A 13,517-nucleotide genomic window follows, 5' to 3' on the forward strand; every position below is an offset into this window, starting at 1 on the left:
GCATTGGAAATAAATGGTATGAAGGCTACATAATAAGGAAATTGGGGACAACTATGTTCGAAATAGCAAGACCACAGGGAAATATCCAACGTCATTTTAACCAAGTCAGAAGACGCAAGATGGAATCTGAATCTAATCACAAACAAGACTGTGATCAGGCCCGGACTGGCCCGGGCGGCTAACCGGCGATTGCCGGTCAGATCGGGGCCAACTCAAATTGGGGGCCAAAGAGGAAAAATTTGGCATTAATGGGAAATGGGGCCCAGACGATTGCATAGCCGGTGAGGCCAACTACTAGCCAGTCCGGTCCTGACTGTGATAAACCAAAACCTGAATTTACAAGCAACACATCACACGGTTCAATTAAACCCTTCACAAAGCCAACTGCAACTACCTGTAGTTCCACAAACGCCAATACAGCAGAGTACAATCCAGTCTCGTCTCAATTTCATGCCATCAACAGTATCTAGAGCTTACAAAAAGACCCAAACAGAACCAAAGTACATGCCGCAAGTACCTCAACCACTTTTCAACCAGTACGAATCCAACCAGCCGAACAGAAAAGAAACCATCACGTTATATACACATGCATGTTAAGAGAGGAGAAAGAGGAATAGGGAGGGGAATGGACAATAGAGGAGATGGAATGCAGAACAATCTGGTCTCACTCTTTTAGAAATACGAATACATGTTGTTTAATATGACTAGGGCTCCTCTACATTAAAAACAAACACAACACCTGTAAATAAAAGGATCTGGAAGAGTAACTTACAGATGCCAACGTTTGATACGATCTCCGATAAATTACGAGGAGCAAAGATTTTTCAATTTTGGACGCGAAGGATGGTTTTCACCAAGTCAAATTAGCAAAAGAAAGTCAACACTTAACCACGTTTGGTACTCCTTTTGGCAGGTATTTTTATAAGTGAGTGCCCTTCGGAATTTCTTTGACTCCAGAGGAGTTTCAACGTCGAATTTGGGGGGTGTTGTAAGGTCTTCCCGCGGTTGCAGATGATAAAGTAGTCATTGGTCGTGGCGTGACACCAGAAGAATATCACAATGCGAACTTGAAGAAACTGCTAGAGAAGGCAGAACACGCACATTTGGTTCTGAATGAACGTAAAATACGGCTGGCAGTATCAGAAGTAACTTATTTGGGCCAAATTATAAAAGCAACAGGGATCAAATCAGATCCGGCGAAAGTACAAGCCATAACAGAGATGTGTCGACCGAAGGATAAAAAAGAGTTCCAGTTTCCTGGGATGCGTAAATTATTTGGCACAGATTTTGCCTGCAATGTCCACAGTTAGCGAACTGTTACGGAAATTATTAGAAAAGAAGTCAGTTTGGGAAGACGGTCAAGACAAAGCTTTTACAACGCTAAAGGAATTGTTGACTAAAGCTCCGGTCTTGGCATATTACGACGTAAACAAAGAGGTCTCAATAAAGTGTGATATCCCGGAAAATGGACTGGAATTTCCCCCCATAGCTTGGTAGGTCCTTTCGGTTCAAGCTACAAAGTGAAAAATAATATAAACACAGTAACCATACGAGTAATAGCAAAATTCATACTTTGTAGGTCATCAATACGAGTTCAGGTTTGATGGCAACATTAGAGGAAACATGATAACAATCGGCAGCCCTGGAAAAAAAAAGAAAAATTAACATTTGAGCAGCTTTGTCAAAGCTTTTACAACGCTAAAGAATTGTTGACTAAAGCTCCGGTCTTGGCATATTACGACGTAAACAAAGAGGTCTCAATATAGTGTGATATCCCGGAAAATGGACTGGGATTTCCCCCCATAGCTTGGTAGGTCCTTTTGGTTCAAGCTGCAAAGTGAAAAATAATATAAACACAATAACCATAGGAGTAATAGCAAAAATCATACTTTGTAGGTCAATATGAGTTCAGGTTTGATGGCAACATTTGAGAACACATGATAACAATCGGCAGCCCTGGAAAAAAAAAGATAAATTAACATTTGAGCAACTTCGTCAAGCGAGCGTGCACTAGACGTACTTTGGCAGTTTGACTTTCTAGCAAACGGGATTGCTTTCACAAGCCAGGCGCTAAATTTGAATACTACACCATCAAAATCCAAATTTGCACCACTATAATAATAATAATAATAAAAGCATGCCTGAATTACATAAGTACTCAAAATAATATTAAGGTTTGATAATGGTAGGGATGGTTTTACCCAATTTCGGAATCTATCGTTAAACTTTAATGGGGATGTTGAATGGAACACCCAACTTTAAATGGTCCTTCTAGGGGTCCAGTTTTTAATGAAAGTAACACTAAATTAGAACGAAAAAATATTTTTAAGCTGTAGAATTGCATATTTATATTGAAATGATAGGGGTGTGAAAATAACAACAACGCAATAAGCATCAGAAATCTAGTCCTAGCTGCTTGGCAGCTCATTTGATACTCATTCTTTACAATATTCTAACAGTTTTAACTAGCCAAAACGTATTTTTTAATGAAAGTAGAAACATTAAATTATAAGAATAAAATATTTTCAAGCTGTAGAATTGTATATTTATATTGAAATGATAGGGGTGTGAAAATAACAACACAGGAATAAGCATCAGAAATCTAGTCCTAGCTGCTTGGCAGCTCATTTGATACTCATTCTTTACAATATTCTAACAGTTTTAACTAGCCAAAACGTATTTTTTAATGAAAGTAGAAACATTAAATTATAAGAATAAAATATTTTCAAGCTGTAGAATTGTATATTTATATTGAAATGATAGGGGTGTGAAAATAACAACCATGGAATAAGCATCTGAAAACTATTGGCATTATCTTCTGCAATATTCTAGTAAATTTTAAACTGCGCAATTATATTTTTATATGATAGTATGAGCATTCACGTAACATAATTTAATAATATTTGTTTGTATGGGGTACTTTAATCTATGTTATAATAAATAATTACTTACCCCTTAATTCGAACATGACCGTTTGAAATTGAACGATATTTTAAAAAGTATACTTCTAATACTTTGTTCTGATTGGTTGGCTCTGCTTGTCACGTGGGGACGTGAAAATAGCCTAATGACTATTTTCACGCCCCCCGTGAGAATAGTCATTTTGCTATTTCCACGGGGGGCGTGAGAATAGCCACGGCCTATGAGAATAGTGAAAGGCCAAGATATCATAAGGATCAGAAATGTCCACCACTAGCCCGAACAAGTGGTGTTTTTATTGGTATGCCAAGTGCGGGGTGTTTTCACATTACTCTTACGAGTACTCCACCGAGCGTGGATGGTAGTGCTCCCTTTCATTTGGCTTCAAAGAGACGGCAAAATATTTCTAGAAAGTAGAGGTGATCAATATTTAATTTAAATTTAATTGAGCTTCCCATATTAATGACAACACAATGAAAAAAAAAACAAAGATTGACAAAGCAAAATATTGCCAATGAAATGGGTATATTTAGAAAAAATCAGTTAAGGTATATTACTTACTAGCAGATATAGCTCAGTTACATTTTTAAATAGACGCAAGGGCTGAAAAACCACTTCTAGATCCGCCTAGGCCAACGGTAGGAGAAATTTCAAAAGTGGTATTGTTAATGGTGCTCTTTTCCTACATTCCCTGAAAAACAGATAGACATAAATTTACATATAAGTAATAATTTAGTATACGTGTTAAAGGTGATAAAAGAAGCCATAAGAAACATTACCTGTGTTCTCCGAACCCATTGCTACTAGCAATGCTGAAACATTAGACAACGTTGCCCTGTCAGTAGAAAATAATCAAGAACGATTGAATGGGCTTTAGAAAATGATTCTAAACGAAATGGTAGCTCAACATGTTCAATTTTCTCTCTCCTTTTTGAGTCATTTGGACAATACCAATAAAATTCTGGTGGCCATACACAACTCTCTTGTTCGGACTGAAAAGAAAATTTAACTTCAGTGATCTCGCCTTTATAAACGAATAATTAATAACCCTGAAACATAATTACATTAACCAGTAGTATGTCTACTCCTTTAAAATAAACTTAATGAATATTACCGATTACCTTTTCTCTAGCTTTCAGATGTAAAACTTCCCACAACAATGAAACTTATTTCTTTATTATTGTCAGCTGACCAAAGTTTTGGTGATTTTTTTTAACGGAGCTGTCTCCATCTGGTTTTTCTCTTAATATCAGTTTGGCGGTAGATTTGAATTTCATTTGGATATTTTACAAAGGTGGTTATGGGTGGTTATCACCTTCCTGTAATTTTTTATCCATAAAAGCTGTTAGGGCTTCAAAACACATTGTATTAAGTATTTTAGGGAGTTTTTTATCATTGGGTATCAGGTCAAAAGGGAGATGTGTTTCCTTTCTCTTTAAATAATAGCTACAATTATAAATAAATACTTCTATTTGAGGAATTAAATAATTTTTATTATAAGTGGAGCATATGTAAAAATATTAAGGTGTAATACAAAAAATTATTTGGCTGTTTAAGTTTACACTGTGAACGATTCGACAAACACTCAACTTGATAATAATTCGCCGTCTTTCCAAAACAAATACAGCAGATGATTATGGGGATCTGCAATAAGATAATTTTAAATTTATTAAAACGAAAAGATAGTTCTTTCTTCGTTTCGTTTTATTATTAAATAAAAATAGTGGTAAAGGAATTCTTACCTGCGTAGCGGAATCTATGGAGTGCCCTTCAATTCAGGCCTCGGCCATTCCCATTTGTAGCGCAATAAACGCGGTTTCAGGTAAATGTTTCATTGGTAGTGCCAAAAATCATTTTTTTTAAATCAATTCTTAGTATTGGGACACTCACGATACATTATTTTCAGCGGGATGCCTGTTTCGATGTTGTTTACACCGTTGCCTCCGTTATATCAAGGCCTGGGTACGCTTAGATTTTCGCCCCCCCACCGTGGATTTCTAATACGCCGCAATTTCTCGCTAGAGGCACTCTGAACCATTGTGAAATTTGAAATTTAGAGCGTGCGCATTTCGTTTTTTGCAAAGTTGTACTTTGGATCTTTCTTCCAATGATTCGCCGTGGTGGTCATTAATAAGTAAGTATTTAACTAATTGTATATTATTCCACATATTAACAAACGTTTAATTACATTTGTAGTAATATAAAATGGTTGTCTGCTCAGTTCCTAATTGCAAACAAAGTGATTGGAAGAGAGTAAAGAAACGCCAAATTGGTCAAGAGGAAAATATAAGTTTCCATTCATTTCCTAAGGAAATGTCAATGAGAAAAAAATGGATTTGTGCAATTTTTAACGTCCAACAGGATGACGATCTTTCATTTCATGAGGAACTTATATCAAATAAAGGAGATGCTAAAATCTGTAGCAAACATTTTAACAAGTCTGATTTTAGTATATCAACTAGTCGAAAACGTCTTTTAAACTACGTTGTGCCCCATATTTCGCTAAATGAATTTGAAATTTCTGATTCTCATCCCCAAAAGATGTTTAAGAACTCTTGCGAAAGAAGAATCCCTCTTTCTCCAGTGGGAAATATTCCAAGGACTGATGTACAAACCACACCTGTTATTTCAGCTCGAGAAAAGCTAAAAAAGGCTTTGTTCAGAGTATCAGATATTATTCATTCCAAAGTTGAAAAAAAACAGTGCAATGACAACACATCACATATTCGAACCATGGATATGCAACCTGTGATGAATAAAACTTACGAATACACTTCCAGCCCTCAAGTCATTTGTCAAGAGAAAGCTAGTCGTCGAGAAATAATAGTTCCTCAAGACGTAGTTGTTCCTCGAGACATAATAGTTCCTCAAGTCGTAGTTTTTCCTCGAGACATAATAGTTCCTCGAGACATAATAGTTCCTCGAGACATAATAGTTCCTCAAGACATAATAGTTCCTCAAGACATAATAGTTCCTCAAGACATAATAGTTCCTCAAGACGTAATAGTTCCTCAAGACGTAATAGTTCCTCAAGACGTAATAGTTCCTCAAGACGTAATTGTTCCTCAAGACGTAATTGTTCCTCAAGACGTAATTGTTCCTCAAGACGTAATTGTTCCTCAAGACGTAATTGTTCCTCAAGACGTAATAGTTCCTCAAGACGTAGTTGTTCCTCGAGACATTATAGTTCCTCACAACAAAGTCGTTCTTCAAATAGAAACAACGTCTCTAGTCAAAACTACATCCCTAGTCCAAGCTAAATCTGTGATTCCAGAAAAATCTACTCTAGCTGAAGTTGTCCCTTTAATTTCATGTAGAGATGCCACTACTCAAGCGTCTCCTGTTGTACGAAAGACACCATACGTAACTTCTAAACGTAAATATGTAAGAGACAATTATAAATTGAGAAAGCAAGTTGTAGCTCAAAGGAAAATAATTGCAAGCTTAAAAGAAACAATCAAGGAACAAAAAGAAGAGAACCAAAGAAAGGAATATACCCAACTGCGAAAGATTATGGGCGAGAGTATGAGTGGAGATGTAAGAGCCAATTTTTTAATTGAACAAGTACTCGCCTACGGTAAAAAGTCTTTACCGTATAAACATTCAACCTTGAAGATTTGTTGTTTAATTTATAAGAAATCTACAGCTACGTATAACTTTATCCGAGATTTGGATATTTTACATTTACCGGAACGTACAACGTTAAGAAAATTTCTGGGCAATTCAAGTGGAGCTGACGGTATTACACAGATTGCCAAAGACCGTCTCATTGCCGAGGTTTCCAAATTAAAGCATCCAAATGAAATATTAGGATCTTTAATGCACGATGAAATGGCCATTAAACCAAAGTTATTATATGACAGAAAAATGGATCGATATTTTGGTGAAACAAGCACAACAGATGAAAACGGAATAGGTGACCAGCTAGCTACACATTTGTTGTGTTTTGTGTTCCAGGGTCTCTCAACCAATTTTAAACTTCCCGTGGCCTATTTTTTTACCGCCAAATTGACAGCGGAAGAGCTTCACAAAATTACATTGGAGGTGATTAAAGCGGTGGAAGACTGTGGATTCGTTGTTGTCCGGCTTGTTTCAGACAACGCAAAGATTAATACCGCAGCGTTTAAGAAATTTTCTAGTGACAGACAATTACATCACGAAATAGTACATCCCTTAGATCCAGCTAGGAAAATGTTCATCGCCTTTGATCAAAGTCATATAATAAAAAATATAAGAAATCAATTCCTCGACCGTATTATGGTGTTTATTGCCCTTCTAATTAACCCCAAATTTGTCACGGACTTATATCTCGCTCAAAGCAATGCGTTAATGAAACCAGTAAGATTTCTAACTAGGAAAATGGTTTTCCCAACGAGCTTTGAAAAAATGAATGTAAGAAGAGCAGTACTATTATTCTCTCATCCGATGACAGCAGCTTTAAAAACAACTCTAAGGCTCAATACGTGCAAACCTGAAGAACGAGCTGATTTGGAATGTACAATCTACTTTATGGAGATGGTCCGCAAATGGTTTGAAGTACATGACATTCACAACAAGACTTATGCCATACATATGAGAAATGAGAATAAACTCCCCTTCGAATCTATTGATGATGAAAGGCTTGTTTGGCTCGCTGAAGAATTTCTACCTTTTATCGAAGCTATTCAAACTAATGCACAAGCGTATGACAAATCAGACTGTTTCACAGATGAGACGTATGAAGCTCTAGTCGTTACCACCAAATCCACTATTTCACTTGTAAAATATTTATTGGAAAATGGTTTTCATTACATTTTCACTAGAAAATTTTCAAGTGATACCATTGAAGAGACGTTTAGTCATATAAGGAGTAGTGGAGGATTCAACGATCAAATGGATGCCCGTGCCTGCACCCTCAGCATAGAACACCATTTGAAAATTGGAATCTTGAAGGCATCCAGTTCATCAAATTGTGGAAATGGTTCTAAATCAATTGCTAATGGTATATTAGTTTTTATTCAATTTAATATGATAATGTGATTGAGCGTCCTCAAATTTCAAAATTTGTTTCTAGTTGCGTCTGATCACGAAATAAGTCTTGGAGATAGTCATCCAACTGCCACATCAATAGTGTTAATCAAATTGCCTCCTCACCTAACAACCATATTACATGAAATGGAGAAAACAAGTCCAAATGGTAATATTATGATTTTAAAACTCCATAAGTTCAAAAGCAAATGACTTCATTTTAAATTTCAGAAAGCCCTGTTGTCTCAATAAGAAATTGCTCCATTGCTATGGTTGGTGGGTACATAATAAAATGTGCCGAAGAAAGGACTGACTGTGAGTTTTGTCTGGACAAAATGATGCAGCCGCAAAGTAAATCTCCGTTATTTGCTTTAATTAATGCTCAAGATAGAGGAGGCTTGAAATATCCCTCACGAATGATAATTAAATTATTGGCCCTTGTAACGGAATTTGTGCAATCCTCACTCCATTTGTTTCCTCGGGTACAAGTGCTTCAATCATATGTAAGAGAAATTCTACCTTACTTCGAAAAACCCCTAATGTGCAACGAATGCAAGAATTTCTCATCACGGGAAAGTCAAGATTTACGGAAAATCCTTCTAGAGAAGTTCTTGAGAGCTCTTTTAGATAATCACGCGAAAGATGCCTCAGATCGAAAAGAAAAGAAAAAAAAATTAAACACCAAGCCCTTATCTAGAAAAGTTCTCAAAGTTTGAAATACTAGGAAAAAACTGATATGTATGTGGGTGGTAGGTATGGAATATATCTTTCTACTCCCATTAGTGATATTTTGGAAAACAAGTATCTGATTTCATGTTCCTGTATTAAAAATGTTGATTTTAAAATTTTAATAAACCAATTGAATCAATTATTTGACCATCATGAAACTATCAACTACACATAAACTATATTCTATTTAACATAAGCCTTAATAAGAGTAATACATTTATTAATTCACAAATTGTTAAAATTCATAAACTGAAGTTGGCTAATATTGGCCGTGTAGATGAACTAATACATTTTCAGGACCAATGCGAACGAAACTTAAAATTTAAACGCAATGGAAACGAACGCCATCTATTGGGAAAAATAGGAAACTTCAAACAGGGGGGGAATAACTCGTAGTACAATGCTCAGGAAAGAGGGAACCCAGGCCTTGATATAACGGAGGCAACGTTTACACCTTCATTTATCTCGTTAGCTCGAAGAAATTCCACCGCCATTTTCTAAAAAATGATTATTTTCGCCTCCAAACGCATTTACGAGAGCTCTACGATAGCTCCTGAGCTGTCGTAGAAGATACTAGACTTTTTCGGCCAACGGCCGTATTCTGCATGACCCCGCAAGTAAGAAGGGAACCGCCTACTTGCTTCGGCCCCACCATTCGACGAGAGCTCACCGATTTCCCTCTTCTTTCCCCTCTTGCTTGGCCAATTGAAGGGTTGCTTTAGTGTGACGTATTACTTGTTTTTAATTCCCAACTTCCGGTTAAAATTTTCCGACATTTTTAATATCATTTGTCAAGTGAATTTTGCTGAAACTGCAATGGGAGTTATTGCTGCAGTCGTCGGAATTGAAACGATAGGCTTAGCGGAAGAAGTAAATTTTTTTAACGAAGGTAGCATGGAATTGAGAATGTTTAGCTAAGCGCATCATTGAAGAAGCAGGTATTTAATATGTACTTTACAATCGTTGAACATAAGGTTATAATTAATTGGCGTTATTTTTTACAGATAAGGCTCTTTTCAACGTGTTTTGTGTAGTAACCACGAAACTGGGCTACGTTCAGTAACGCTCATCAACACAAGCGGCTTTCAGGTACAAAATGATAAAATTGAAGAGCCAATGGTACAATACTCTTTGAAAATTACGATTACATTATAAATTTGGAAATACAAATATTTTTATTTGCAGATGCATACTACCGAATGAACTTAATTAAAAATGCTGAATGTAACAATTATCTCCTCGCATATTACCACTCTTTATATATTCCAGATTTTTCACAGAAAGCCCCTATTCAGATGTAAATACTACAAGGTACTCCTCCGTACGACACTTATTCAATAATATGTACAAGTGTTTTATTTTAAGTGGTTCATTTTTAAGTATGTCTGGATATTATCCGTTACCAGTATTGTTATTTCTAGCATCAGTTTTTCGGTTGTTCCATTATTTTCATATCAGATGAGGAAATTTTGGGAGCTAGCAAAGCAGATTAACCACGAGTGCAACTGTGTCCCATCGATTATTCTGCTTATAGTTATGAGCACTGCTTTTATGCCGCTGAAGCTCTTCACATTTGGGTTCATTAAGATGGGGAATAGAGGCTTCCACTTCCTCCACAGTATATGAAGGGTCTTCATCACTCATTTTTAAACAATTGCTTAGTGCTTAACAAAATATTTCACAAAATCGAATTGAGTCAAATATTTATTTCACAAATTTCTACACATTTTCCAAACAATATACTAAAAACCTTTATTTATTTTTGTGATTGGGAGAAAAAAACCTGTAGGGATGGCGAATGGTTGAGCAGTTATTTTCATAGGTGGATTTAAGAGCCATCCCTATTTGAATACAGCCAATTACAGCAACATAAAAGGTGTAATTATCACCACCGCCTACATTTGGCTGTTGGAACAGAGCTCCAGCCGCTTAGAAGCTACTGATAATACAATCACTAATTCGCTACTCCTACGGGTTCCTATTTCGATATGGCTTATAGGTGCATAATTTTAAATAGCCTACAGGTTCATATTTCTTGTTAGAATTTAATTCCATAAAGTAAACAAACTAAAGAATATTCGTCACTTGTTGGAAACTTCACGAAGCTCTTCCGTTTTTCCCGCGCAACTGAGTGGTCAAAGTTGGCTGTACTTTTATGTAAATTTTATTCAATAAATTGTACACTAAAGCTGAATATGTAATAAAAATATTGTAAAAAATAATTATTTTTATTCTGTTTTAATTTCAAACAAGATTCAGATTACTATGGAAGGTTATTTTTAATTATTGTTATTATCATAAAAGATGTTGTTCTAAAGTTAATGAAATTTAAAGTAGATGGCATTGTTTTAGGGCTATTACTTTTTTGTTTGTAAGAAGATGGCATTACAAAAGTTTTGAATAAAAAATGAAAAATAGATGGCATCGCAAATTATCTTCCCTAAAATAACACTAGATGACACTGTACGCTTAATTTTGGTGTAGGGGGCGTTTTAACGTTATTTCCGGAACATTGGTCGTCAAGAGTCACGTCACACTAGTGACGTCGCTGCAGCCCTTCAATTGGCCAAGCAAGAGGGGAAGAAGAGGGAAATCAGTGAGCTCTCGTCGAATGGTAGCGCCGAAGTAAGTAGGCGTTTCCCTTCTTACTTGCGGGGTCATGCAGAATACGGCCGCATCTTGTTTGAAATTAAAACCGAATAAAAATAATTATTTTTTACAATATATTTATTACATATTCAGCTTTAGTGTACAATTTATTGAATAAAATTTACATAAAAGTACAGCCAACTTTGAATACTCAGTTGCGCGGGAAAAACGGAAGAGCTTCGTGAAGTTTCCAACAAGTGACGAATATTCTTTAGTTTGTTTACTTTATGGAATTAAATTCTAACGAGAAATATGAACCTGTAGGCCATATAAAATTATGCACCTATAAGCCATATCGAAATAGAAACCTGTAGGAGTAGCGAATTAGTGATTGTATTATCAGTAGCTACTAAGCGGCTGGAGCTCTGTTCCAACAGCCAAATGTAGGCGGTGGTGATAATTACACCTTTTATGTTGCTATAATTGGCTGTATTCAAATAGGGATGGCTCTTAAATCCACCTATGAAAATAACTGCTCAACCATTCGCCATCCCTACAGGTTTTTTTCTCCCAATCACAAAAATAAATAAAGGTTTTTAGTACATTGTTTGGAAAATGTGTAGAAATTTGTGAAATAAATATTTGACTCAATTCGATTTTGTGAAATATTTTGTTAAGCACTAAGCAATTGTTTAAAAATGAGTGATGAAGACCCTTCATATACTGTGCAGGAAGTGGAAGCCTCTATTCCCCATCTTAATGAACCCAAATGTGAAGAGCTTCAGCGGCATAAAAGCAGTGCTCATAACTATAAGCAGAATAATCGATGGGACACAGTTGCACTCGTGGTTAATCTGCTTTGCTAGCTCCCAAAATTTCCTCATCTGATATGAAAATAATGGAACAACCGAAAAACTGATGCTAGAAATAACAATACTGGTAACGGATAATATCCAGACATACTTAAAAATGAACCACTTAAAATAAAACACTTGTACATATTATTGAATAAGTGTCGTACGGAGGAGTACCTTGTAGTATTTACATCTGAATAGGGGCTTTCTGTGAAAAATCTGGAATATATAAAGAGTGGTAATATGCGAGGAGATAATTGTTACATTCAGCATTTTTAATTAAGTTCATTCGGTAGTATGCATCTGCAAATAAAAATATTTGTATTTCCAAATTTATAATGTAATCGTAATTTACAAAGAGTATTGTACCATTGGCTCTTCAATTTTATCATTTTGTACCTGAGCGTTACTGAACGTAGCCCAGTTTCGCGGTTACTAGACAAAACACGTTGAAAAGAGCCTTATCTGTAAAAAATAACGCCAAGTAATTATAACCTTATGTTCAACGATTGTAAAGTACATATTAAATACCTGGTTCTTCAATGATGCGCTTAGCTAAACATTCTCAATTCCATGCTAAATTCGTTAAAAAATTTTACTTCTTCCGCTAAGCCTATCGTTTCAATTCCCACGACAGCAGCAATAACTCCCATTGCAGTTTCGGCAAAATTCACTTTACAAATGATATTAATAATGTCGTAAAATTTTAACCGGAAGTTGGGAATTAAAAACAAGTAATACGTCACACTAAAGCAACCCTTCAATTGGCCAAGCAAGAGGGGAAAGAAGAGGGAAATCGGTGAGCTCTCGTCGAATGGTGGGGCCGAAGCAAGTAGGCGGTTCCCTTCTTACTTGCGGGGTCATGCAGAATACGGCCGTTTGTCTCGGTAAAACGTCTCTGGAACGCGTTTTTGAAAAAGTTTCGTATTTCTACTAGACACGCCCCCTTTTTCGTAACTTTACGAAAGTTTTTCGTCTCTGGAACGGGCCCTAAGACGCCATTTTTAACAGTGTGTCAGAATTTATAGCCCGGTGTACCTAGTAACAGAGACCATACCACCGGAGGCCTATCATCATAGTGCCCTACGCCAGCGTCCACCTAGCCCGGACAGGTGACAAATCCAGCATGGGTAGCAGAACCCTACTACTGATGCAAGCCACTCAACCCAGCAGAAGGTGCAGCAATGGGTGGACCATTTCCCATTTCCCACTTAGCACACAGCAGTGGGATTAAGAGTGGATGTTATAGCAACTCCAGCCGACACCCTACCCATGGCCAACTTCGCCCGCTCACTACGCTCGCACCAGTCGGCCTACCCAAAAGATCAAAAATAGCGAAACTCGTTCTTTGCCGCTACGGAGGCGCTGGCGCCACATCCGGACCTAACTATTAGCATAGAATCGAATGGAACGATTATG

The 13,517-nt window shown here is 36.5% G+C and overlaps 1 protein-coding gene and 5 long non-coding RNA genes across 8 annotated transcripts; 3 read left to right on the top strand and 3 right to left on the bottom strand.

Annotated features, from left to right (window-relative positions):
- Positions 1-799: 799 nt before the first annotated feature.
- On the bottom strand, positions 800-2,480 carry LOC149921996 (uncharacterized). Its single transcript, XR_016477178.1, has 6 exons — positions 2,202-2,480; positions 2,021-2,112; positions 1,890-1,956; positions 1,740-1,830; positions 1,573-1,642; positions 800-1,513 (listed from the first exon to the last, which is right to left on the bottom strand). It is a non-coding gene; the product is annotated as an uncharacterized LOC149921996 (long non-coding RNA).
- A 552-nt stretch (positions 2,481-3,032) lies between these two features.
- Positions 3,033-4,243, bottom strand: LOC149921997 (uncharacterized). Its single transcript, XR_016477294.1, has 4 exons — positions 4,041-4,243; positions 3,699-3,911; positions 3,481-3,610; positions 3,033-3,325 (listed from the first exon to the last, which is right to left on the bottom strand). It is a non-coding gene; the product is annotated as an uncharacterized LOC149921997 (long non-coding RNA).
- A 182-nt stretch (positions 4,244-4,425) lies between these two features.
- Positions 4,426-5,322, top strand: LOC149921998 (uncharacterized). The gene is made up of 3 exons (XR_016477368.1): positions 4,426-4,741; positions 4,826-5,053; positions 5,116-5,322. It is a non-coding gene; the product is annotated as an uncharacterized LOC149921998 (long non-coding RNA).
- A 138-nt stretch (positions 5,323-5,460) lies between these two features.
- Positions 5,461-8,665, top strand: LOC149921999 (uncharacterized). Its single transcript, XM_090162204.1, has 3 exons — positions 5,461-7,900; positions 7,973-8,095; positions 8,158-8,665. The coding sequence occupies exons 1-3, from the start codon at positions 5,461-5,463 to the stop codon at positions 8,640-8,642; spliced, it is 3,048 nt and encodes a 1,015-aa protein (XP_090018330.1). The 3' UTR covers positions 8,643-8,665.
- A 284-nt stretch (positions 8,666-8,949) lies between these two features.
- On the top strand, positions 8,950-10,857 carry LOC149922000 (uncharacterized). Of its 3 annotated transcripts, XR_016477269.1 has the most exons (4): positions 8,950-9,383; positions 9,452-9,593; positions 9,660-9,774; positions 9,841-10,857. It is a non-coding gene; the product is annotated as an uncharacterized LOC149922000 (long non-coding RNA). The 3 variants fall into 3 exon arrangements; XR_016477270.1 differs by having other exon boundaries at positions 8,950-9,593; positions 9,660-9,744; XR_016477268.1 differs by having other exon boundaries at positions 8,951-9,593.
- Positions 10,858-11,401: 544 nt separating this feature from the next.
- LOC149922001 (uncharacterized) lies at positions 11,402-12,751 on the bottom strand. Its single transcript, XR_016477359.1, has 3 exons — positions 12,630-12,751; positions 12,468-12,563; positions 11,402-12,401 (listed from the first exon to the last, which is right to left on the bottom strand). It is a non-coding gene; the product is annotated as an uncharacterized LOC149922001 (long non-coding RNA).
- Positions 12,752-13,517: the final 766 nt, after the last annotated feature.

This window comes from Leiobunum rupestre, chromosome 11, assembly GCF_980474605.1.
Source record: "Leiobunum rupestre chromosome 11, qqLeiRupe1.1.hap1, whole genome shotgun sequence".
In the NCBI taxonomy this organism is placed as follows: domain Eukaryota; kingdom Metazoa; phylum Arthropoda; class Arachnida; order Opiliones; family Sclerosomatidae; genus Leiobunum; species Leiobunum rupestre.